The sequence below is a fragment of the Balaenoptera borealis genome (assembly GCF_965194805.1).
Source record: "Balaenoptera borealis genome assembly, chromosome: 18".
Taxonomy (NCBI): Eukaryota; Metazoa; Chordata; class Mammalia; order Artiodactyla; family Balaenopteridae; genus Balaenoptera; species Balaenoptera borealis.
Genome location: NC_138877.1, coordinates 21,478,736 through 21,501,551, shown reverse-complemented (window position 1 = coordinate 21,501,551; position 22,816 = coordinate 21,478,736). Strand labels below are relative to the sequence as shown.

General features: G+C 41.6%; 1 protein-coding gene across 6 annotated transcripts in view; it reads left to right on the top strand.

The window, feature by feature from the left end:
- The window catches only part of LRCH1 (leucine rich repeats and calponin homology domain containing 1), a 201,829-nt gene extending 179,295 nt beyond the window's left edge, over window positions 1-22,534 (top strand). For 2 of the 6 annotated variants that reach the window (XM_082365416.1, XM_082365412.1), the window contains one exon: window positions 1,020-9,047. In XM_082365416.1, coding sequence (XP_082221542.1) covers window positions 1,020-1,226 — 207 coding nt within the window. In that variant the 3' untranslated portion in view covers window positions 1,227-9,047. The other 4 variants (XR_014236937.1, XR_014236938.1, XM_082365414.1 and 1 more) reach the window with 4 other exon arrangements.
- Window positions 22,535-22,816: the final 282 nt, after the last annotated feature.

Here is a 22,816-nt window from a genome sequence, read left to right as displayed (position 1 = left end):
TTATGAAATATATCACCGATATTTTCAATCCTTGTTTAATTTGGAAACAAAGCCAGAACTTTGGTACATACTGACATAGCAATTACAATCATTTTTAATTTGAAGCTGCGGTCATTTCTGGTTCAGGAATTCAGGGTATCAGAAAACCGTCTGCTTCATGATAGCAGTAGGCATCCAGAGGTCAACTCATAGGACTATCTTATTTGTGTGTTTAGTTGATAAAGTAGGAATTCTGCCTCCTTACATGGTGACTGTCAAGTAGACAAAACACGGAGGCCTGTTCTCCCCGCCCCTCCCCCTGCACATACCTGTTTAGTGGTGAAGAAATTTACATAATTCCTCTATGCAGGAATGTACTTTTATTCTAACTGCAGATCTAAGAAGCCTCTTTTAAACTTTTGGTTTACGTCCAGTTGTAAAAAAGTGAAATTTAATGTAGTTTTTGGGCACGTGTAGGGACATGATTAAAACTAGCATTCCCCAGAGTTTATCAATAATCCTAAAAGGAAAACAAATTAGGCGCATGTATTACCTTTCGGAGAGAAATACTTTATATTCAGTCTTCATAGACCAGGGTAGAAAATGCACTAAGGGAACGGTGAGGAAAGGTGGGGATTAAATTTTTAAGTTTGTATTTTTCCCTTTAGTAAAGTGAAAACCTAAATGTCCCAGGTGCAAAGCTCTTATTTTTATGCCATTGCTGACTCATGATACCACTTAAATATTAAAACTGTTTGAATACCAGAAGGATGTATAAATTACAGAACCTTCTATTCCTCGATAGTGAGATTCTGGGTGAGGACTTTCTTTGTCCTATTTGCATAGACTGCGTTGGGTATGCTGCTTTTTGTAATTAATTAAAAAATCTGTGGTGGAACGGGTTTTACCTGCTTGAAATAAGGGGTTACTCTTGCCATTTGCTAGTAACTAAAAATGTGTGCTTCTTTTCAGCCATTGTTCTGTGTATTTTTAATTGTATGCACTGTCTCTTTCTGTTCTGATGGCTGCCCTCGGAATAGGCTGACCTCTGCTCTCCGTATGACATCCTGCAGTTGGATTTTCGTCACATTCGAAAGACTGTTGACACTCTGCTGGCACTCGGGGAGAAAGCCCCACAACCAACTTCTGCCCTCCGCTCCAGGGACCTTATAAGCTTCTGTCTTGTCCATATTCTCTTTGTAGTGCTGATCTATATCACTTACCGCTGGAATGTTCTGTCTGCATAATGCCCGCATGTGCATCCCTACACACTGCTCTGTCGCCCTGCTCCGTGACAGGGTCCTTCCTCCCTCTGGGCCTTTGCCTTGCAAACTTCCATCCCTGTCATCTCTTCAGTAGTCTCTGGAGTTTCGAAGCCGAACGTTTCCACATCAGATTTTCCAGAAGCACAAACTTCATAGAATGCAGCTCCCATTAGATAGTTTCTCTCACTTGCTGAGAAACAGTGAGGACAGAGGGTATCCACACCTCTTGCTTCCTCACCCCATAGTGCCAGCAGCGGTGCTCTGCAGTGCCTCTTCTCTCTCCCAGTGAGCTTTGCTGCCCTGGGTAGAGCCGAAGAAGGTTCCAGAACAGGAGCAGAGGGGATTTAGCGTATGAAAATCTTTCCATTGGGTCAGTATTTAAGTCGACTCCTAATTCAGGATTGGGCAATTTAACTGTAGAGGGAAGACAGAAAGCCAGCATTTGGGGTCCAATTTGGTCTATAACAATCTTTAATAATGCCACCGTTGACCAAGTTGAAAAATACCATCTGGAGAATGACTGCTTTAATGGCCATCCAGTTGGCTTCCTCCCTGCTTCCCGCAGCGGGAGCTGTGAAGGGCACCAGGGAGGGTGACCCCCCCACTTCCACCCCGAGTGAGCCCCTCTGCCCTGCTGCCTGAGACAGAGCTGTGCAGAAGGGCGCTGGGGAGGAAGGGTCCGGCGCAGTCAGAGTGCGCCCCCTGGAGGATCCACGGCACACCACTCTTTCTGCGTAGTTTTACTTATTCCTTGTTTGGTCTACTCTGACCGAGGCTCTTAGAAAGCATTTTCCAAAAAGGGTTTCTATTTTTAAATAATGTAATGGGTCATTTCGCTTTTTTTTTTTTTTTTTGCTACATCACATCATAACTTCAGGTCTAGAATGTGATGGATTTGACAGTATTTATTTTCAAATAAAGCCATGAGTCATGGAACATTCTTGGGCCTGGGGCTGGGGTTACTATGACAGGAGCCAATAAGATTGCTCTTATTTTAGAAGAATGTAGTTTCTTCAGTGACTTGAAATTTCCATTTAACCTTTGATTTCCAGTGACATTAGCAACCTGCTTTTATGTTTAAGCTTAAAGGATTATATGTTAATAACTATATCTGCTTTCGGAGCGATGTGATCAGTTTGCAATTAAAGAAAAAAGACATTAGAATCTTATCTAGGACAAGATATTTCTGGTTCTGGGATGTCGTTTTATAATATGAGACGGCCCTGCTCCAAGGGGAAGACAGACTCTCCTATGCTTCAATTTACATCTGGTTGCCAAATATTGTTTCTTAAATTGGTGGGGGGGATGATTGAGTTCACTTCCTCAAGATAAATTTCTAGTTTACTCACATGGAAACAGTCTTTATAGATGGCTACTAAGAAGATAATTTTATTTTTCTGAACATTTCCATGAATCCAGGGGACTTGAGGTTGTGGAAAGCTCACATAGTTAGAAGAATATATTTATATAAAGATCCTTTGTTGGTAAATCAGATCAGATTTTCTAACAGGAGACATTCTTTACATGATAATATCTTGAGTTAACTGAGCTTTTCCCTCCTGATTTTGGGTTGATTGGTGAAATACAGGGTATGTGGAAGTTATCTAACGTCAGTTGTGTAATAAGTAACCCGCAGATGTACTGAATTGCCTTTGGTGCTATCTTGTACTCTTCAATCTGTAACACAATAAAATCCCTTTGTACGATGTCTAACGAGCACCCTGAGCCATAAGTTGCTTAATAAACACATTTTGGGTGATAGATCCAAGTTTTTATGGGCCCATCGATATGTTAATTTGTGTGCATCCAGAGTCGCGCTCAGCGCTTCTGTCCAGCTCTGCAGCACATTGAGGTTTCCCTTCAAGGATCACTGCTGTTTGGATTTTTCTTCTTGAAGCGGGTGGGGGGCACAGGGGAAGAAGAGAGATGACTTACTGGGTGACCACCTGAAAGAAAATTCTGTCAATGAAAACTGAGTAGCGCAATCCTGGGAGATCAGATTTAATTTTCAGTGCTGACTTGACATAGTTCTTTGGCTGTGTTCATATTTCAGTTCTGGCATCCAATGTATTTTTTGGATGCACTTTCACTTCTCATGTCATTAGTGTATCTGTACCCTAATGTGTTGCTCCTCTGGGGATCTGTTAGGTGGTATTTTTTCATCAAGTAGGCTGGTAACAAGCAGAACACAATTAATTTAGCCCTTTAGGCAAAGCTTGGAATGAACTGTCTTGCCCATTACTGCTCATTTCTGTTCAGAATATTATTAAGCCTCCCCATGGTTCTTCCCCAAGGTACTCACACACCGACTCATAGGCTAGCACGATGCCTGCCATTGCCACGTGACTAGGGATACTTGGCCAACCCACTTGTCATCTGAGACGTGGTTGGGTGATTTATATGTGCATACTAAATCTTCCTCTCACAAGAAAGACCATTTTTTTCAGTACTTACAATGCCTGATAAAAATGACCAAGTATTTATTTACATATTCTTTTTGAAATAGAAAGATCTATTTGAAATAGAAAGTTCTCTTTCTCCAGTTCTTCCAATTGGTAGCAACTTGCCACTCCGTGTCGGGATTTCCAAAATATGTGACCACTCAGTAAGTTCTATTAGTTCCTTCTCGTTATGGATTTGTTGTTCGTATGTAGCTCATTGTACTTGGGGAGAGACGTATAAAATGGTGCTGGTGGGAAGGGCCCTACAGAACTCAAAAGCTGAGTAGGAGTTTCATCAATGAGTAGATAAGTAAAGGCACTTGGTGTCCTGATACTAGTTACTTGTGAGTAAGAAATTAAATTTAGTGCATAGTGGCTAGGGTTATCTCTCTAAAATCCACGCTGGTCTCTGTCATGAGGAAAAAGGGTGTTTCACCTACAGGGTAAAAGTCATGGACAGTAGATTAAAATTTCAGGAGCTTGAAAGTGGTTTGGGATGAGGTGAAAAATATTTTAATGTGATTTTCTTTCAGGAGATTAGGTTTTTAAAATTAGGCTTCAGATTTTGAAATTAGTTCTCAATAAACTATCAGGTATATATAATAGAATGTACGCTTTTCTCCTTAAGACTATGAGGGTCCAGTTCCTTGCTTTTTCACTGGATTTTGTTTATGATTGTGTTCATTCATTCATTCCTCAAATACTGAATGAGCACCGTTTGTACAAGACCCCATCTTGGGGATAAAAAGGTGACCATGACACGTGACCCTGTCTTCAAAAATCAGGAGTCAGCAAACTTCTTCTGTAAAGTGCCAGTAAATATTTTAGGCTTTGTGGGCCATACCATCTCTGTTAGGACTACCCAGCTCAGCTGCTATAGTGTGAAAGTAGCCACAGACACTTGTAAATGTGTCTCAATAAAACTTTATTTACAAAAACAGGCTATGGGATGGATTGGCCTGCAGGCTTTTGGACCCTGTGTAGTGGATCTAGTGGACAAATAAAGAGGAATTCAATGTGATAAGGTCCTGTGATAGGTCAGGTACAAGATTCTGTATATGAAACACGTGGACAGGGGGCCCAGCCCTGATGGGAGTGGGTGGTCTTTGAAGCCTTCCTAGAACGTGATGTTTGCACTGAGGCCTTAAAGATGTGTAGGAATAGCCAGGTGAAGGGTGTATGGATTAGGGAGGTGAGAGAAGGGGTAGTTGTGTGTAGAGAATAAATGTTCTAGAAAGAAGGACTAGAAAGTAGCACGGCTGGAAAGCAGAGAATCAAATGAAGAGTGACAAGAAATCCTCTCTGTCTGGAAAGGGTTGACATGGTCTGCATTTCACATCGGAAGAAGCTGCCCCTTGGAGCCCTCACACGGCAAAGCAGGAATTGAAGTTCTCTTACATTAAAATGATGCAGACAGTTTTGTTTTAAGGTTCAATCAGTTAGTGCCCGGACTTTACATTTTAGAAGCAGACTGAACAACATGAAGAGTGCTGCATGGGTGACTTCATTTTTTCTGGCGGGTGGCCTGGCGCAGGAGGCCTGTGACTGCTGGGGACCGTAAGAAACTATAGAAAAAGGAGAGCCAGGCGGTGATGGCGATCTGCCTGCTCCCATGAGGCATTTGCCGCCAGAACATGACGTCCGGCCCTCACTACGAAGAGAAACTAATGAGCTAAGTGGCAGAGCTAACGCCCTTCCCCGAGTTGAGGGTTCTCTGATGCCCACCTGACGTTGAATTTGGTGGGACTGGCCTGGAGAGGACTCCGAGGGGCCAGGGGCCTCTTCCTATCTCCTGGGCACAGATGGGACCTGCTCGCTGGTTGGTCAAGGACCTTATGGGAAGCAGCATGATGTCGTGGAAGGGGCACCAGCTGTAAGATGAGACACAAGTTCAAATCCTGGTTGCAGTACTTACCTGCTGTGTGACTTCAGCAAAGTTAAACTCTCTACATCTCAGTTTTCTCCTCTGCAAAGTAGAGATACTGTATCTACCTCACAGAGTTGTCATAAAGAAAAAAACCAATGCAAATCCATAGCATTGGTGCCAGGCCTGTAGGAGGTGCCCCCAGACGTCTTGCAAAGTTGGAATTTAGTCTTTATGGCTTACCTGCCTTTTCCAACCCTGCTTGTTGTGGCTCAGAAGAGGGGTGGGTGAGGGCGTAAGAGTGAATATTTGTTTCCGCCATTGGAGAAACAATGCAAAGGACAGGACGAGTCCTTCAGAGGGGGGTCAGAATCTTTTTATGCAGGATACTACTTTATGATTCTGTTCTCTGCTTTAAAAAGAAACATGACAAAAGGAGCTCATGGGAATCCTAGAAGAGTCTGCTGCTACATTCTCAGTGAAAGCCACTCATCTCCTCTGACAATGAAATTTTAATGCATTTAAACTCAATGTAAATATTCACCTCTCTCCTTAGGTCCATTATATACAAGGCGAGGTGACCCTTCTCTGTCATTTCCCATCAAGCTATAAATCCACAGCAGTTCCTTCCCCATCACGACTTGTAGCTCACTTCAGGGATCCCCTCCCCCATGGAATAGGCAGTGACAGGACTAGTGTGATGGAAATGGCCTTCTGGCCATCCTCAAAGCCCCTCCGTATTTGTGGCAGGCTCCCCTTACTTGTCTTGTCAACCAGCATCTCAAGTCCTGATTCCCATCAGTCTCCCTCGCAGTCCTGTGACAGAACAACCACAACTGCCGTGTTTTCATAAGGTTTCTATGATCTGACGCTAGTCTTCGTAGGTACCTCCAACCCTACAATGTAATCTGAGGGCACCTCAGGGCTTCTTAGGAAGTCTGAATGAAAAGAGAAAGCCAGAAAGGATGCAAGGGATACCTTTTTATGTCTTTTATTTACTCCTTGTCATCAGCTGTAAGGGTGGAAGGGAGAATTTTGAACTCTGCACCTGGTTTAGCAATGAGGAGACCAGGAAGGTGAGAAATGCCTGGGAGAGGGAATGACCTTAAGCTAACTCCAACATCCTGTTAGCAGGAGGCTAAGGCCTCAGTATCTTCCCATCCTTGTTTCTCTGGAGCCCCAGCCCTTCCCAAGCATGACCTCGAGCATGGAAACTCAACTCTGCAGACCACTGGCGCCACCACTCATCAGTGGAGACATGTCACAGCTCAAGCAGGACTCAGCATAGCCCCCTCAAAGCCATGTGTCACAGAGATTAGGCTTTGTGCAAATATTAGTTCTAGAATTCAGGAATGTTTGTGACTAAACATAGGGGAACACTGAGGTCAAGAAGCAAAATATGTTGTTCAGAATGCCTTGGGCAAATCTATTGCTTTAAAATTTCTATTCACGTTCCTTGCCCAGTGCTCCATTGTTCGTCTCAGTGTTTTTCTCACTGATTTGTTGAGCTTTTATGTGTCAATATAAAACCCTTTGTAATTTGATGCAAATGATTTTTTTTACAGTTTGTTGTTTATCCTTTAATTTTTTTTTTTTGACACACAGAAGCTGTATACTTTCAGGTGATCAATTGTTTTTACCTTTTCCTTTGTGATTTTTATATCACTTTTTCATCCCCATCCATTTACCAGAGAAAATATTAAATACGTATCTATATTTTATTGGGAGGAATGTTGTGGACTTTAACATTTAACTCTTCAACTCATCTCAGATGGATTTTAGCATATGGTATAAAGTGAAGACTTATTTTTCTCCCCAAGTAATACCTTGTACCAGGCACTTAACCATAATTAGCAGCCATTTATAATATCCTACTGGGGTGTTGTGGAAGCCATAAGAATGAGGAAAATATATCCCTGCCCCCATGGGACCAGCCTTACCAATGAAATGAGAGTCAGGTGATTTCACAAGTCCATGGTAAGCAGGAGGTGTCAGGAAAGGGTACCCACTGACCTCTGGCTGCGGCAGAAGGAGAAAGCACCGTCCATCCTGGCCTAGTGCCCAGTTCACAACTCAGGCAGAACCTCCTATTCTTTCTCAGGCTGACATTTGGCTGCTAAGTTGGCAAGCAGCATAAACTTGCCTCCCCTCAACATACCACTGATGACAAGATAATCCTATTTGATACACAGCAGCCACTTGAAATAATTGTTAAAATTGTATTTTAAAGGATCGGCTGTTTTATATTGACAAGTGGCCATTTCTCAAGGCCTGGAGTCAGAGTTTGAGATACTCTGAATTTACCATAAGTTAGGGAAGTGGGAGGGATGGGGGATGGTAAGACTGCGAGTGTAGAGCCCACCAACATTTCGAGGTTGTGGGACAGGTTCTTGGAGATGTCATGATGTGTCTTTGGATGATCTTTTTAAGAGCACAGTGCCTGCATCTGAGGTACTTAGTGGAGAGTCGTGCATTGACGCAGCAGGAATATCTGATTCCTCCAGCAAGAGAACTGCAAGGAAGCAGGGCTGACCAGAGAGACCTGATTGGCTTCATGTTAAACACTGTGTCCACCGCCTGGGGCTTGACGCAGCTCCCATTTTCAACTGTCCTTAAGACCAGTGGTTATTGGACTGTGGAAAACACACCATCTTTGGGTAGATGAGAGGGAGTGTTCGCTGTGGAGTTGTTTCCCAGCCAAGGAGACACACTCTGGAAGGAGATTCCCTTGTATGGTATCAGACCAGGGTCAAATGACAAAAGTGTAAAATTATTTTGTTTTTGCTCTTTTGTAAACTGGTGGTTGAGCGTGCAGGGTGCCATACACAGGGAGTGAGTCGCCTTGATTATCTTCCTTGAGTAGTATGTGCTGGACATTTCCCACGAGCAAAAATACAATATGAGAAAGTAGCAGGATATTTGTGTCTTTGACAGTTTTATAAAAGAATCTTAAAAGGGAGGCTCTTAAATGCTGTGGTTAAAATTACTTATTTACAAGGCTGTTCATAAACTGTGAAGAAAGCATGCCTCCATTCCAGAGATCACAGGAAATAAAATGAACTAAATCAAGATTTATGGTCAGTAGAATGGTGTGTGGTCTGTATAAATGAGTATTCAAGTTCCTTTAAAATGTGTGAGAGGCTATGTGAAATTTTGCTTTATAAGAATATAAGCTAATATGTTCTTGGTGGGTGGTTTCCAACTGACGGTATGTAGCTCACTTATTTAGTGTCAAGGTTTTTAAAAAATGTTTAGCTCTTTTGCACATTTCAGGATGATTGGAAGTCTTTCTAGAACAACCCTCACTTGTGGAAAATCATTGTTTTCTTTGCAAACACAGAAAAGGTCTTTGCAAAATGAGTTGAAAGCTAGGGAGAGAGCACAGTCTGAAGTGATTAGATAGGCATACTTCAGAGCTCGACTTAACTCCTGTCAGTGGTGTCTCGAGATTTTATAATTAGATTCCAGTCATCTAAAAATCAATGCTTTGTTCTTCTTCCTTTTAGGAAAAACTGTGTCTGCCCCATCACATCCTTGAAGAGAAAGGCCTGGTCAAAGTGGGCATCACCGTTCAAGCATTGCTAGATGTAACTGTAACAAAGGCTCTATTCACATGAGACCAACTCCTGTCCTTTGGGTCGTGGCTCAGACGCTTTTCCGGTCAGAGATCTTAAACTCTCCTCTCAGCACCTGCCCCCTCCAACCTCCCACTCACTGCTTGTCAGTTCCCCGACTCTAGTTGAATTGACGGGAGGACACAAAAGAAGATTTTCTACCTTTCATAACTGACTCTGACATTAAGACCTGACAGGTATTTGCCTAAAACCCCATGAGGGAGCTGGTTGTGAAGGACCAAGAAGCTCATCAATGCCTTCTACAACCTCCTTCGTCCCTTCCATGCTCACCCACTGCCATTACCAAAACACCAAGCACAACCATTTCGCAGCAAGATGCATTTGTTTTATTAAAACCAAACGCGATGTGTATTTTGGGGGTGGGTGGGGAGGGGAACATGCAGTCAGGTTTTTTGCCACCAAATTTTTCAAGAAGTTTCTTGAGACCATTGCCTTTTAAAAAAACTATTTTCGACATACAAAATATTTATATAAATATTATTTATTAGTGAGTTGTTATTCATCCTTTGGATGCAAATTGTAAATTAGGAAACTATTTTATTACTGCTTTTTTGTGGTTAAACACTTTATTTTAATATTATAAATATTGAGTTATTTTCTATCCTCTTTGGTGTGCAAGTAGTTCTAGGTCTCCATAGTCATGTTTTCTGGTGTATATGACTCAAAAAAAAAAATTTTTAAGCAAAAAGCAGGTGCTTCTGTGACAACTATTTTCTGGGGAGGCATTATTTATACTTTGGTTTCTGGAACATTGGTCTTATTTATATTTCTGCATTCCATCCAGCTTCCTACATTCCAGCAGCCCTGTTGTCCCCTGATATAATGAGCTGACAGAAATCAAGAGAGCGCCCCAAAGTTGTTTGTAAATAGCTGTGATGGAGAAAAAAAAGACATATTAAACTTGAAGATAAAATGTGAACAGTTATTTTTTTGGGTTCATACTTATTTTGCTATGCACAAAACATTCACGTTTTAACACGAAGAAGTAACAAGTGTTGGCATCATGTGTCTTGTAGTGTAATTTTGCACTGTAACTTGGGTAATTAAAAATCTAGCACCAAAGGTAGATAATAAGGAAGTGGTATAGGAAAGTGGAGATGAGAAAAACGTTATCGTTTAACCGAAAAGTTTTTTAAGGGCAGCTTCGGCGGAGAGTGATCAAGAATTAACTGAAGGCGTATAGGACCTGGATCAGGAAACCAGCACTTCCTGTGGCTGCCCGTTTTAAAAGAGGAAACTATTCTGAGATGTAGACCTGCTTATTTTATGGCAGCTTAGTTGGTGGCTTTCAAAGTAGTCCATCAAACACGGCAAGATTCACAGCCTCTGGTGTGAAACCGCAGAAGTGAGTCAGTAAATTGGTGGAGAAGGTGCATGCAAGAGCAAGGCGGGCTCAGGAGAAGGTGAAGTAAGTAGTGTTTGTGAGGCTGAGTGGCCCAGGAGGGAGCAAGTTCAAAGAAAGCAATGACTAGAGAAAACCCAGCTAAGGAAAGGCGTCCGTGTTGGTCTGAGAGAGTCACATAAGACTTCACAGACACACAACCTATTTTAGGCAGTTACGTGCGTGTGCACTCGCCCTGCAGTTACAGACAGCCCAGTAATTCGTCTTTCAAAATCTTGCGAATGCTGACTGCATCGTCAGCTCTGTGAAAAGCCATTGTAAGTTTTTAGAGCAGCAACCACAAGTTAGAAGCCAAATGTAAAGACGAACACAAATGAAAAGACACCAGGAGGACAGTATGCATTGAAATTGAACGCAGACTTACATCAGCCAACACCAAGGCTGCCCTCCGGTCTAGGCAAGGAGGGAGGGGTTACTGAAAATAGTCATTTGGATTGGCAGCTAGCAGTTACTTCCTATCAAATGTACTGTGCACTTTAACCGAGTTTAAAATATATTTTAATATTTTCCTGTACTGCACAAATACCTGTTTTGTCCAATAGCATAATGATATAAAAAAGAAAACACTTTGAACAAAGAGCGTATTCAGTGTAAGCGACAGTCAAATGTTGATTATAGAAATAGGAATTTAGATGACTGCACCTTTATGGGCATTGAGAATGCAGGGTCCTGAAATATTTTTTTTTTACATGTATATATGGCAACATGAAGCTCTGTAATCCTTGTTTTGAGAGACTTTTTTTCAAAATTAAAAGATTTCTTTTGATATTCATTTTCAGTATTTTCTTGCGGTTGGCTGTATAATGTGAATGGCTTCAATATTTTGTAAAATGGCTCTTTTTTTCTTCGAAATGCAGTCCCTGTATGGCTAAGACATCTTCAAGATCTTCATCCATTGTTCATACGTGCAATAAGATGCGCATGGCCGGCTGACAGCGCCCTAAGTGAACACAATGTGCACAGTGCAAATACCCTTCCTTTTATGATTTGACAGCCATTAAAACTTTGAATTTGTACAAACCATCTTCTGATTGACTTACCCATCAGATGCAGAAATCATACATAGAGTGTCACTGATGAAACAGATTGTAGCAATCATCTATGTGTGTGTGTGTGTGTGTGTGTGTGTATGAGATATAATATGTATATATAGGATAAGACAATTTTTATTCAAACTAAAATCTTCCCTGGACCCACGAACAAGCAGCACTCAAAAGCAGAGTTGCTGTGGTGGAGGGGGCGGAGTGGGGTCCAGGTGTATATCAGGTGTCGCCACCTGTCCCTCGGGTGGTGGCTTCAGAAGTGTTTTCAAGGAAACCTGAAGGTTCTGTGGTACATGTTGTGAAACCCCAGGGTCTGGTCCTCCCTCTCAACTGTGTCCTGTGGAATCTGACCCTCAGGGAGTAAAGTGGCTTCCTGATTATACCTCCCATGAATCCGGGTCGGTGTTACCATTTTCCCCACACGTCCCGCCCACCTCTGGTAGAAGAGCAGCTGCTTTGAGGAATTCAAGGGAAAACAGTGACATGTCGTTTCTGCCTTCTCGTCCCAACCCACACAGAGCACACAAGACTCGAGACTCACAGCCTGAGCAGGGACAGCAGGGACCAGTGTCATGGCCTCTACGTTTAAGACCCATATCTGCGGAGTCAGGAAGAGCTATGCCTTGCCTGTGATGTTCTGACTAGAAGTGCTGCAACTGTGCCCACCTCCAAAAGCTTAGCCCTCTTGGTCTCCTGCACATTACAGAAGTCCAGTGCTTCACAGACACTTTGCATTGTAAGTTGGCTGGAGCAACTGGGAATGTGTGAAGGACAAGGGAAGGGATGGCAGCGGGAGTACTGGGGGAGCCGGGCAGGGGCATGTTTGCATTAGGGTCGCCCATGCAGCTCAGCCATATGGCATAGGCCACAGCTGGGGACTGTCCCAGAGACTGAATTCTAGGTAACAGCTGCTGCATCTGGGGACTTCCTAGTTCTTCCTGAGTGAACCTGAGAGAGCAGCAGTGACCCCAGTGGGACTGGTTATCTAATCTTCCATCTCCCATTGGAAGTCAGCTAGCAGACATCAGGTCCCATTGAGGGTGGTATGTGTTTGCAGGATTTCACTCTAAAGAACTCTCTTTACTCCCCACACTCACGTGCTAATGGGCCACCTTAATGGCCAGTATGTACTGAGTGGTTACTGTGAGTCAAGTGTTTCTTCTGAACTATAAGCTCCATTAAAACAAGGCTGCTTGTCTATTTGGTTCTCTGCTGATTCTCCATTGCTTAGAACAGTACTTATCATGTAGTAGGCATTGGAGAGATGCCAGTTAGAAGAGTTAATGAACTTTACATACATTATCTCAAAAACTCTTACCAAAATGCAATAAGGAAGGGACTTGTAGTAGACACCCATGGGGTTGCCCCCTAAGACCACATGCTTCTAGGAACTAACCCTGCATCGTATACCATGAGGTTTTGTATGTTTTTTTTTTTTTTTTTTTGGCTGCGCTGCGTGGCACGCAGGATCTTAGTTCCCCAACGAGGGATTGAACCCGTGGCCCCTGCAGTGGGAGCCCAGAGCCCTAACCACTGTACCGCCAGGGCATTCTCTATGTGGTTCTTAACTTATGCTGCCCACCTGGTTCAGGAGCAGCCGTCTTATTCACAATTGACCAATAAGTCTCTTCCAGGATTTTAATTCTTTCCTGGTGACTGAAGACAGAAGTCATAAAACCTGGAAAACACCTAGAGGATAAAACTGACATGCAGGGAGAAGTAGCAAAGAAAACCCTGCTGTTTGCATTCCTGGATCCAGTAGTAAAGAGTCCTGTATTTCTGGAGCGTAGGTAGTCAAACCTTCCATGAGTGCTTCCAAGAGGCTACGACTTTGCATCAAATCAACTTGAACTGGGCTTCTATCGCTTCTAATCTAAGAGTGCAAATTAACAAGGAGAAACTGAGACTCAGAGTATTCAAGTAACTCGTTGAAGGTCACAGCAGGTGAGAGAGCAAGGCAGAGTCAAGTTCAGCTATGTCAGGCCTATGTCCTTTTCACCATACAGAAGGGCTTCCCAGCAGAGCTAACCCAGGTGAAGTTTCTAGAGTTAGAAGGAAAAAAAAGTCGACAATACTTAAGATGTTTGGAGATACAAAAGAAAGCATATTTATATAATAAAACCTGATAAGCTGAGCTTGTTGGGACCAGTTCAAATGCTGTAAGACAGGTCAAGGTCAGAACAAAAAGTGCAGGAAAAAAAGATTTACAGGACAAGCACAGTGAGAGGACGCATTCCTCACTTTGATGTGAGGTCCAGGAAGAAGCCTCTCGTTTCCTTGCCATTTTTCTCTCCCAACTTAATAAAACATTGCTGTAATTTTTTTTTAATTTGGGAATTTTTCTTTCTGTTTATCAAAGTGATACATGTTCATCATAGAAACTTAGGAAAGTATAAAGAGGTACAGGAAAATCACCAGTAATTCCACCTTAAGGTAACTGTTAAACTTTTGAAATATTTTCTTTGAGATATTCCTATGCATTTTTACGCAGTACAAATTTTATATACTGGCCTTTTTCTCCCCCTTGTTAATGGTAGAGCATACGCATTTTTCCAGGACAGTACTGTTTGCTGAAAGAAATTGTGGGCACTAACAGGCATTAACAGGATATTTTAGAGGCTTCTTCTAGAAGCACCTAGAAGCATCTCTGCGCAAAGCTAGGATCTGTAAAAAGCTGTATGTTCATTGAAAGAATAGGGAAAAAATCTGCCTGTCTGCAAAGGGAGATGACAAGAAAACTCATCATTGTTGGCTGAGAGTAGATGGGGAAATATTATCTCCTGTGACTTTGCCACAACAGCTCTCATCTACCATAGATTTAAGATTTGAATTTTACCACAAATACAGTCTGGAAACCCCAAGATGAGAATATTCACTTAAAGTTTCTCAGGTTCGTCACACTCCAGAACACCAGGGAGATGAAAAAGAGTTCCTTACTGAAGGAAGGTATCCACCACCCAGACCCCACAAATTCCTCAGGATTATACCCAACCATGCATGGGTTTACCATCCAGTGTTACAAAATAAGCTTTGAAATGTGAAGCCTGGAAGCTTTTTTGGCAACTTATTTGGTGGCAAGTGATCTGAACTGGCCGGAAGCTATTTGAACATTTTTTTTATCCTCTTAGTTTATCCTCTTAGTATTCAGAGGAGAACAGATATAATATAGGAGAGGCAGTATATAAAGAGGTAGTGATTGAGAACTTTCCAGAATTGATAAAGCATTTGAATGCTCAGATTGAGGAAGACAACACATTTCAAGCAGGATAAGTAAAAACCAATCTATATCTGCAGTGAAACTACAGATAAAGACAAAGGCAATCCTAAAAGTGAAGACAGATTACCTACAAAAAAAGAAGAAAAATCCAATTAGATTGACAGCAGACTTCTTAATAGTACAATCAGAAGCCAATAGACAGTGGAGATTACTCCTTATAAAGTGCTGAGAGAAAACTATTCACATTTTGAGACAAAAACTGAATTTACCATCAACTCACCTTCATTGAATTATGTATTTCAGGGAGAAAAAGGTCTAAAATTCAAAAAAGGATGGCTGATAAATAAATATATAACTATGTAAGCATATCCAAATACACACTGGCTATAGGACAATGATATATTACTGTCTAATTTGGAATAGGAGGTTGCTAAGTAAAGCACAGTGGAAAGAAAGTACCAGCTGGTTATTACACAAGACAAGAAAGCATTATGGGGGTTCAAACATTCTAGTTCCTGGTACTGCTTTGGAGGAGGGTAGAGAGATTTATTCTCAACTGTGTTAAATGCAAATGTGGACATTTTAATGTAAGAAAAGAGAGTTTATTGCTTTTATATTGGTAAAGAAGAAAATATGAAGTTAAAAAGTCCCTTCCAAAAGTCACAGTAAGGAAGTGGACTGGGAATAAGAAGCAGAAGAAGCAGAGTGGCCCTAGATAAGAGTAGAAATAAGCCCAAATATATCAGCAGTCACAGTAAATATTAATGTACTAGATAGCTAAAAGGTTAAAAACCCAACTGTATGATGTTTACAGACACGTTGAAATGTAAGGATAATAGTTGAAAGTAAAAGGCCCACACATTGATTTGTATTTGTGTTCCAAACATAAATAAAAAGAAAGCCAATAAAGCTATATTAAAGTCAGACAAAAACGATCAGTCATTTTATAAATGACTTATCCTTTTATAAAAGGATTAAATTTGGCTGCAAAGGACAGAACACTCAAGTGGCCTAACCAAGATAGAAATTTATTTTTCTTACATGTAAAAGAAGTCCTAGACCAGAGGTGAGCTGCCAGGGCTGAGATGGCTTCCCTTGTCGTCAAGAGCCCAGGCTTCTCAGTGCTGCCTGCTAATGGGTGATCAGTCCACTTGGTAAAGGCACTTGAGGAGAATCATCTAAATAGGTAAGCAGAACCTTCCCGCAGTGGTACTGGAAATCTGTGTCAATATACACCCAGGGCTAAGACAGCTGTGTTCAACCAAAAGATCTTGGTGTTAAGAAGTACACATATTTTTTTTTTTAATAGTAATCTTTTATTTATTTATTTATTTATTTTATATTTATTTTTGGCTGTGTTGGGTCTTCATTTCTGTGCGAGGGCTTTCTGTAGTTGCGGCGAGCGGGGGCCACTCTTCATCGCGGTGCACGGGCCTCTCACTATCGCGGCCTCTCTTGTTGCGGGGCACAGGCTCCAGACGCGCAGGCTCAGTAGTTGTGGCACACGGGCCTAGTTGCTCCGCGGCATGTGGGATCTTCCCAGACCAGGGCTCGAACCCGCGTCCCCTGCGTTGGCAGGCAGATTCTCAACCACTGCGCCACCAGGGAAGCCCAAGAAGTACACATATTAATGGGCAGAGGACACTGTCCTGTCAGGCGGGTCTGGAGCTGAGAATCATTGCATTGGGCACAGGGTCACTGAGAAGGCGGGACAAACGTCCTCAGGAAGAAGGCGAAGAGGCCTTTTCTGACTCAGGTGATGAGACCAAAGGAATGGGAGGCAGTTACCTGGAGAAAGTCCATCTTACTACTATTCTCTGTGCTTTTCAAACGCTGGATTTGAAGGTCAATTGGTACAGCAACACTCATGAAAAAAAGTGGCTGAGGATTTAGAGAGTGCGGCGGGGCAGTCATTGGTATTTCTGCAGGATCAAATCGGGTAGGGTGAGGTAGGATTGGGGAGGAAAAGTGGGTAGGGGTAGGCTGCCTGCTTTCCCCTGTGATTAGATCTGCCAAAGTAAATAAAATTGAGTACTTGGCCAATAAACGCTACCTAACAACTATTGCTTTTCTTTGAGAAGTAAAAGAAAGTATTTGATCTCTTGGAATTTGATCCCTACATAAATATCTGCTATAGTCACAAGAGCTGGGGGCTGGGGACAGAGGAGAAGACGCCTTTGCTGCTTGAGGAAGGCTCAGTGCAGCCTCTATTGAGCATGAATGTGTAGGTGTGTGTTAAGCAAACACACCGCTACATATTCTTATTGCTTAACTGGATACAACTCTGCTTGGAAGTTAAGGTTGACTTTGTGTCCTTTGGCTCTTTTCCTACTTCCTGATTCAGTTCTTCAAATTGCTGTCTACCATCTCCTTCAATCTGCTCTCAGCTTGTCTCTTCATTTACAGGGAAAATGGAGGCCATCAGATATGAACTGTCAAATCATTTCCTGTCTTGGAGGAAAAAAATGACCCCTCACCCTTCCAAGGTTAAACACCCACTCCACAACTGCAGGGGATTTTGTGTGATTGCCTCTCTCTGTCTCTGTCTCTGTTACCTCCTCCCTCCCGTCTTCTCCAACCTCTCCTCTCCATCTATCGTGATTCAGCCACAAGCTCAAGCCTTACCAGCCTGTAAGAAACACTTCCCTTGACTTCACCTTTCTGCTCAAAAAACTGTCTAGTCTCTTGTCTTCCCAGACCCTTAGGGAATGTTCTTTGAAGAGTAGTCTGTGAACAATACTGGCATCCATGCTCCATGAGTACAGGAGTCTGTGTTTTGTTTACTGCCCTATCCTTGAGGCCTGGACAGTGCCTGATACATAATAGGTGCTTGATAAATATTTGTGGAATAAATGAACAAATGCCTTCACTTTCCATTCAGTTTCCCTTCTATCCTCACCACTCTATTGAAAACACTCATAATAAGGTCATGGGTCCCATCCCAACTGCCAGAGCCAGTGGCCTCTTTTCAGTCCTTGTTCTAGTTGACTGTCCTGTAGAATTTGGGATGGTGAGCCCTTGCTGCTTGAAACCCAAGAGTTCTCTCCTGGTGCTATTTTTCTCAGAGTGTTGGGTTTTTTCCCCCATTTTCTTCATAGTCTCCACTTTCTGTTCTTTTTTTTTTTTTTCTTTAAGGAGGAATGCTTGGCAGTCTTCCATCCATGCCAGAGATATCTGGTGGTGATCAACAGCGGCAATGATGTATAAATCTACATATCTTTACAATTCTAGATCCTGCCTCCTCTCTGAGATCCAGAATGATGTAGCTCTGGGTGTCTTCACTTGGATGTCCTTGTGAAGGTCATCCACTTGGAGGTTCTTCAAACTTAATGTATTTGAAATTGAACTCCCTCTCTACCTTCCCAAACCTCTTCTTTTTCTCATGTATTTCCTGATTCAGTGTTTTCACCACCTCCCCAGCCTCCCAGGCTAGACACTGGTGTGTCCCTTTCAGTTGGTCACTAAACCATGTAGATCCAGAAACGTCTCTCAGCCCCAGCACCCTCTCTTCATCCCTACCGCCTTAGTGCCAGCCCTCATCTGCTCTCCCTGAGATGAGGTCCATCTGGTCTCCCTGTCTCCCTCATCTTTACTACCTTCCCCTTCGACCACAATAATGTGAATACGGCACAAGTCTTAGCATGCCTCTTCCCTACTGGAAACACCTTCAGTACCTCACTATTACTTGTTCAACAGGTTTCAGTGCCATGGATACCTTTCCAACCTATTGACAATTTGCGGCTAACATCGTCTGGTGCAGCTCTGCCAGTCTCCCCTCCCCCTAACCCTGCCAGGGTCTCTGATGTCTTTGTTTCCTGGGCTGTGCTTGCTGCTTAGAATGTCTTCTCACCTCTTCTTGACTTTGCAAAGTGCTACCCAGGCTTGAAGACGTAGGCCCAATGCTTTTCATTTCAGTGAGCTTTCCCCTCCCCCTCCACATGATTTCTTTCTCCTTGGCACTCCTGAAAAAAGAATCCTTTCTGCTGTAGTTGAATGTTTGTTTCCTAATAAACCTCTTTTATCAAGTTCATATTAGACAAATAATAATTTTAGTGGGGAAAAGGGAATAATAAGACCCACAACAATTTATCTGTTCTCTTATAGAAAACTTAATAATCAGAGTAGTCACAGATCCAAGTGATGAAGAAAACTAAATAGAATAGCTGATGCTTACTGAGTAGTTCTGACCTGACTGGCCCTGTTCAAGGTTTGTACTGTAAGTCTCACAGCTACCCTGTGAGGGAGCACCTACAATAATCCCTCAGCCTGGACTTCGTACAATGAGCCAGATCAGAACAACTGAATAATGCTGGACTATTAGGAGGATTATTTTAGAATTTATATTTAAAAATCGAAAGGATCATTCCAGCAGCTGTGTACAGCTTCTCTGCACCATGCAGCAAGACATGGGCTGCATTATTCTACATTGAAGACAGCAAATTTCTATAGTCCATCAGGTTTTCTTTATATATAACCAAAAAAAAAAAAAAAAAGAGCTATTTGCTATTTATTCTGGAAAACTTTTTTTTAGCGTGTGGTCTGTTGTGCTTCTCCTAATCAAAACACTGGGTGGCAGTGTTTTTACTGAAATGATTTTAGAAGAAAGCCAAAAGGACTAGGTTTTAGTCTTCTGAGAATAACAATCCTATTTATCCAGCAATGACCGAAAAGGCAATACGCCTTCAATCCATCACCTGAACAACCTGTGCTCAATATTACAACTCTGCATGCAGGGGTTAAACACACGGGCACACGCGCGCACACACACACACACACACACACACACACACACACACACACACCCCTAGCTAGATGTCAGAAAGTTTTCTGAAATACCATCTTGATAAATTAAAAAAAGAAAAAAGTCTCCTGTCTCACTCAGTTCCCACCTCCAAGCCTCATTTTCCATTCATATTTGAATTTGTCCAACAAACCCAATAAGATGAAAATGTTAATTTATTTGACTGGTTGAATACATACTGCTATCATCCCAAAGAGGAAGTGCTAGGATTCTCTTCTTCACCCCTACTATCACTCATTAAGCATCACCAGTGACGGAAGACTGACACCTGGTGCCAAAGAGACGAGAAGGAAATGGAAAATTCAGTGCTCTTGGATTGGAGTCCCAGACTCAGGCCAAATACTACAAGGATCTAGATTCCTTTTCTTATCTTTGAAGACCGAAAGGACATTTTCTCTGGATTGGCCAGGGCTACTAAAAGATGTGAAGAAGTTTATGAACTGTGTTTTCCTGGAGGAAAATATTTCTACAGCCAAGCAGCCTGGGAACAGGCAAAGTACAAATTAATAGCACAGCAGATATTTTGTGTTGGTCCTCACAGGTTCTTTTCTTTTACACACAAAGCTGTGGTAGGGACCTTTGAGGGTCTCACACTTGCCACATGTATCCCCAGCATATGAACTATTTCTGTATAATTGTATGTATTAACATACCACAGTGTTATGTATATTATAAAGGATGCAGAAAAATACACATCTTAGCAGGAGGGAATGAAATAAAAATTAACACAGGCAGAAGCTCAATTACACTCCCGTGGACGGTCTTGTGCACTCTCCTTAGAGAGCACTCCTCGCTTTGAAGTCCACTGGCACTAAAGCACTGGTCACTAACATTTGGGTAGGAAGAGAGTGATTTCATATGGGCATCTTGTCTTGCTATGCTCCACGGTCCTGTGAGTTAGAGGGTGAAGGGGCTCTTGTCTACGCCATTTTCAGATGAGGAATCAGCCTGATAAGGATGAAATGAGCTGCCCAAGGTACCTACGGAAGTGGGACACATATCAGGTTTTCTTCTTCTGAAAGTATCATTATAATAATTCTTTTTTTTTAAAGTGTTTTTGAATCAGAACTTAAATTCTCAAGACTGTAAAGAAAGTAAGAAGCACGAAGATGTTGACACAGATTGGTGTAAGCACTCTTTCATCTTCTTGGCTTTCAACATTTATTAAACATTAATGTTTAAAATTCATGTTTTACAACTCAAAATATACACAAAGAACTTGCTTGTGAAAATGATCTCATACATCAAAAGTAAACCCCCTTTGACTATCATCCAACGTGTATGTCCAACGTGGCCAAATACAAGACAACCTTGAACAGGAGGAAGTCTGCATTTTTCTGATGAGAATATGCAAAAAAAGTTGTTTGGCTAATTTGAAATATGTTTATGAACACTTCAATACAAAATTCGTGTCTATTTGTCACAGCTTATTATGACACATATTAAAAATATTTTTTAAAATATCAGCTTGGAATTTTTCCACTCTAAATTTTCAAGAAATAATTTTATCCAGACTCTTCACTTGCATCTTCAGAATTAGAGAACTCACAAGCCATCACGCATCACCTTCACATCTAAGTGGTTTCTAAGTGAGATACAATATTACTTGAATCTGTAAATGATGTGGCCACTGGAAATTGTATCCTCTCAAATAAGCATCCTGGTATATCAGGATTTTTTTCTTCTTCATGCAGTAGTATATCTATGATTTCCACATCATGACTACTTAATAGATTTTTAACATAAACTTCTCTAAAGTATAACACCTATGAAAAAGTGTATAAATCTTAAGTATATGGCTTGATGAATTTTCAAAGTGAACACACCCATGCAACAAGTACCTAGGTGAAGAGAGCGTCACTAGTCCCCTAAAGGACCTTGCATGTGACTCTCTAATCACCTCTATCTAGGGCCCCGCCCCTCCCCCTGCTATCCGTAACCCCATCCTGACTTCTAACATCATGGATGAGTTTTGCCTGGCTTGGATCCTTATATGAAATGGTACAAAATGATTTATACAGTTTATATTTTGTATTTGATTCTTCCACTCAAGATTGTGTTTGAGACGTCCTCCGTGTTGCTGCATCTAGTTTTAGCGTGTTCATTAATGTGGACTATTCCACTGTATGAATACTCTGATTTTACCTGTTCTCTTGTAGATGGGCATTTGGGTTGTTTCCAGATTTGGGCTATTAGGAGCAGTGTTGCTCTGAACATTCTCATGTAGGTTTTACATACACGTTTCTGTTGGGTAAACCTCGGGTGGAATCATTAGGAAGGGCCGTATGTTCGATCTCAGCAAACCCTGCCTATTACACTCCCATTAGCAGGTCATCAGAAAGCCAGGCCAACACTTGGGATTTCTGTTGTCTTAACTTTAGCCATTCAGGTAGGTTTGTAGTGGCATTTTTTGTTTGCATTTCCCTAATCTTATGAAGTTAAGCACATTTTCATGTATTTATTAATCATATTTATGTCCTATTTTGTTAAGTACATAATTGAATCTTTTGCCCATTTTTCTATTGGTTTATCTTTTTAAAAATGAATTTATGGAATTCTTTATATATTCTAGATACAAGTTCTTTCAGATACCTATATTGTAAGCACCTCCACCCACTTCATGGCTTGCCACTACTAGTAATGGTGGCTTTACTGTATCGTATTGTTTCTTAAAGGGATCTTAACGAGGGTTTTAGATTTATAGTGATCCAGGAAATCTGTCAATTCCTTTGCCTCCTTTTATATCTGATTCTGTCAGGTGACTTTTGGAAGCAAACAAAACTAGTATTAGGGGTTCATTTGTAGGTTATTTGTTGTTTATTATAAAGTCATTGAGATGGTTCCTTATTATGTGAGAGACTTTGAGAATTTTTTCTGGTGGGGGAAACATCTTACAGGTATATATGAGAATTCATACCTCCCCAGGTCAGTATTTGTGGCACATAAAAGCAAGTTAAAATTTATTGGCTCCCTGTATATCCTCAATGGTCAATTCTGTATTGTAACTGAAGGCTTTTGTCTTTATTAGTTATCATTGGCTATATGTTAGCAATTATTTACTATTTAAATGTTTTTGCACTTACCCTGCAGAAAGGCAAAGTAACTCTTTTCTTATAATGATGTGCCAACTTGGCAAGGTAATAGTTCCCAGTTATTCAATTAAACACTA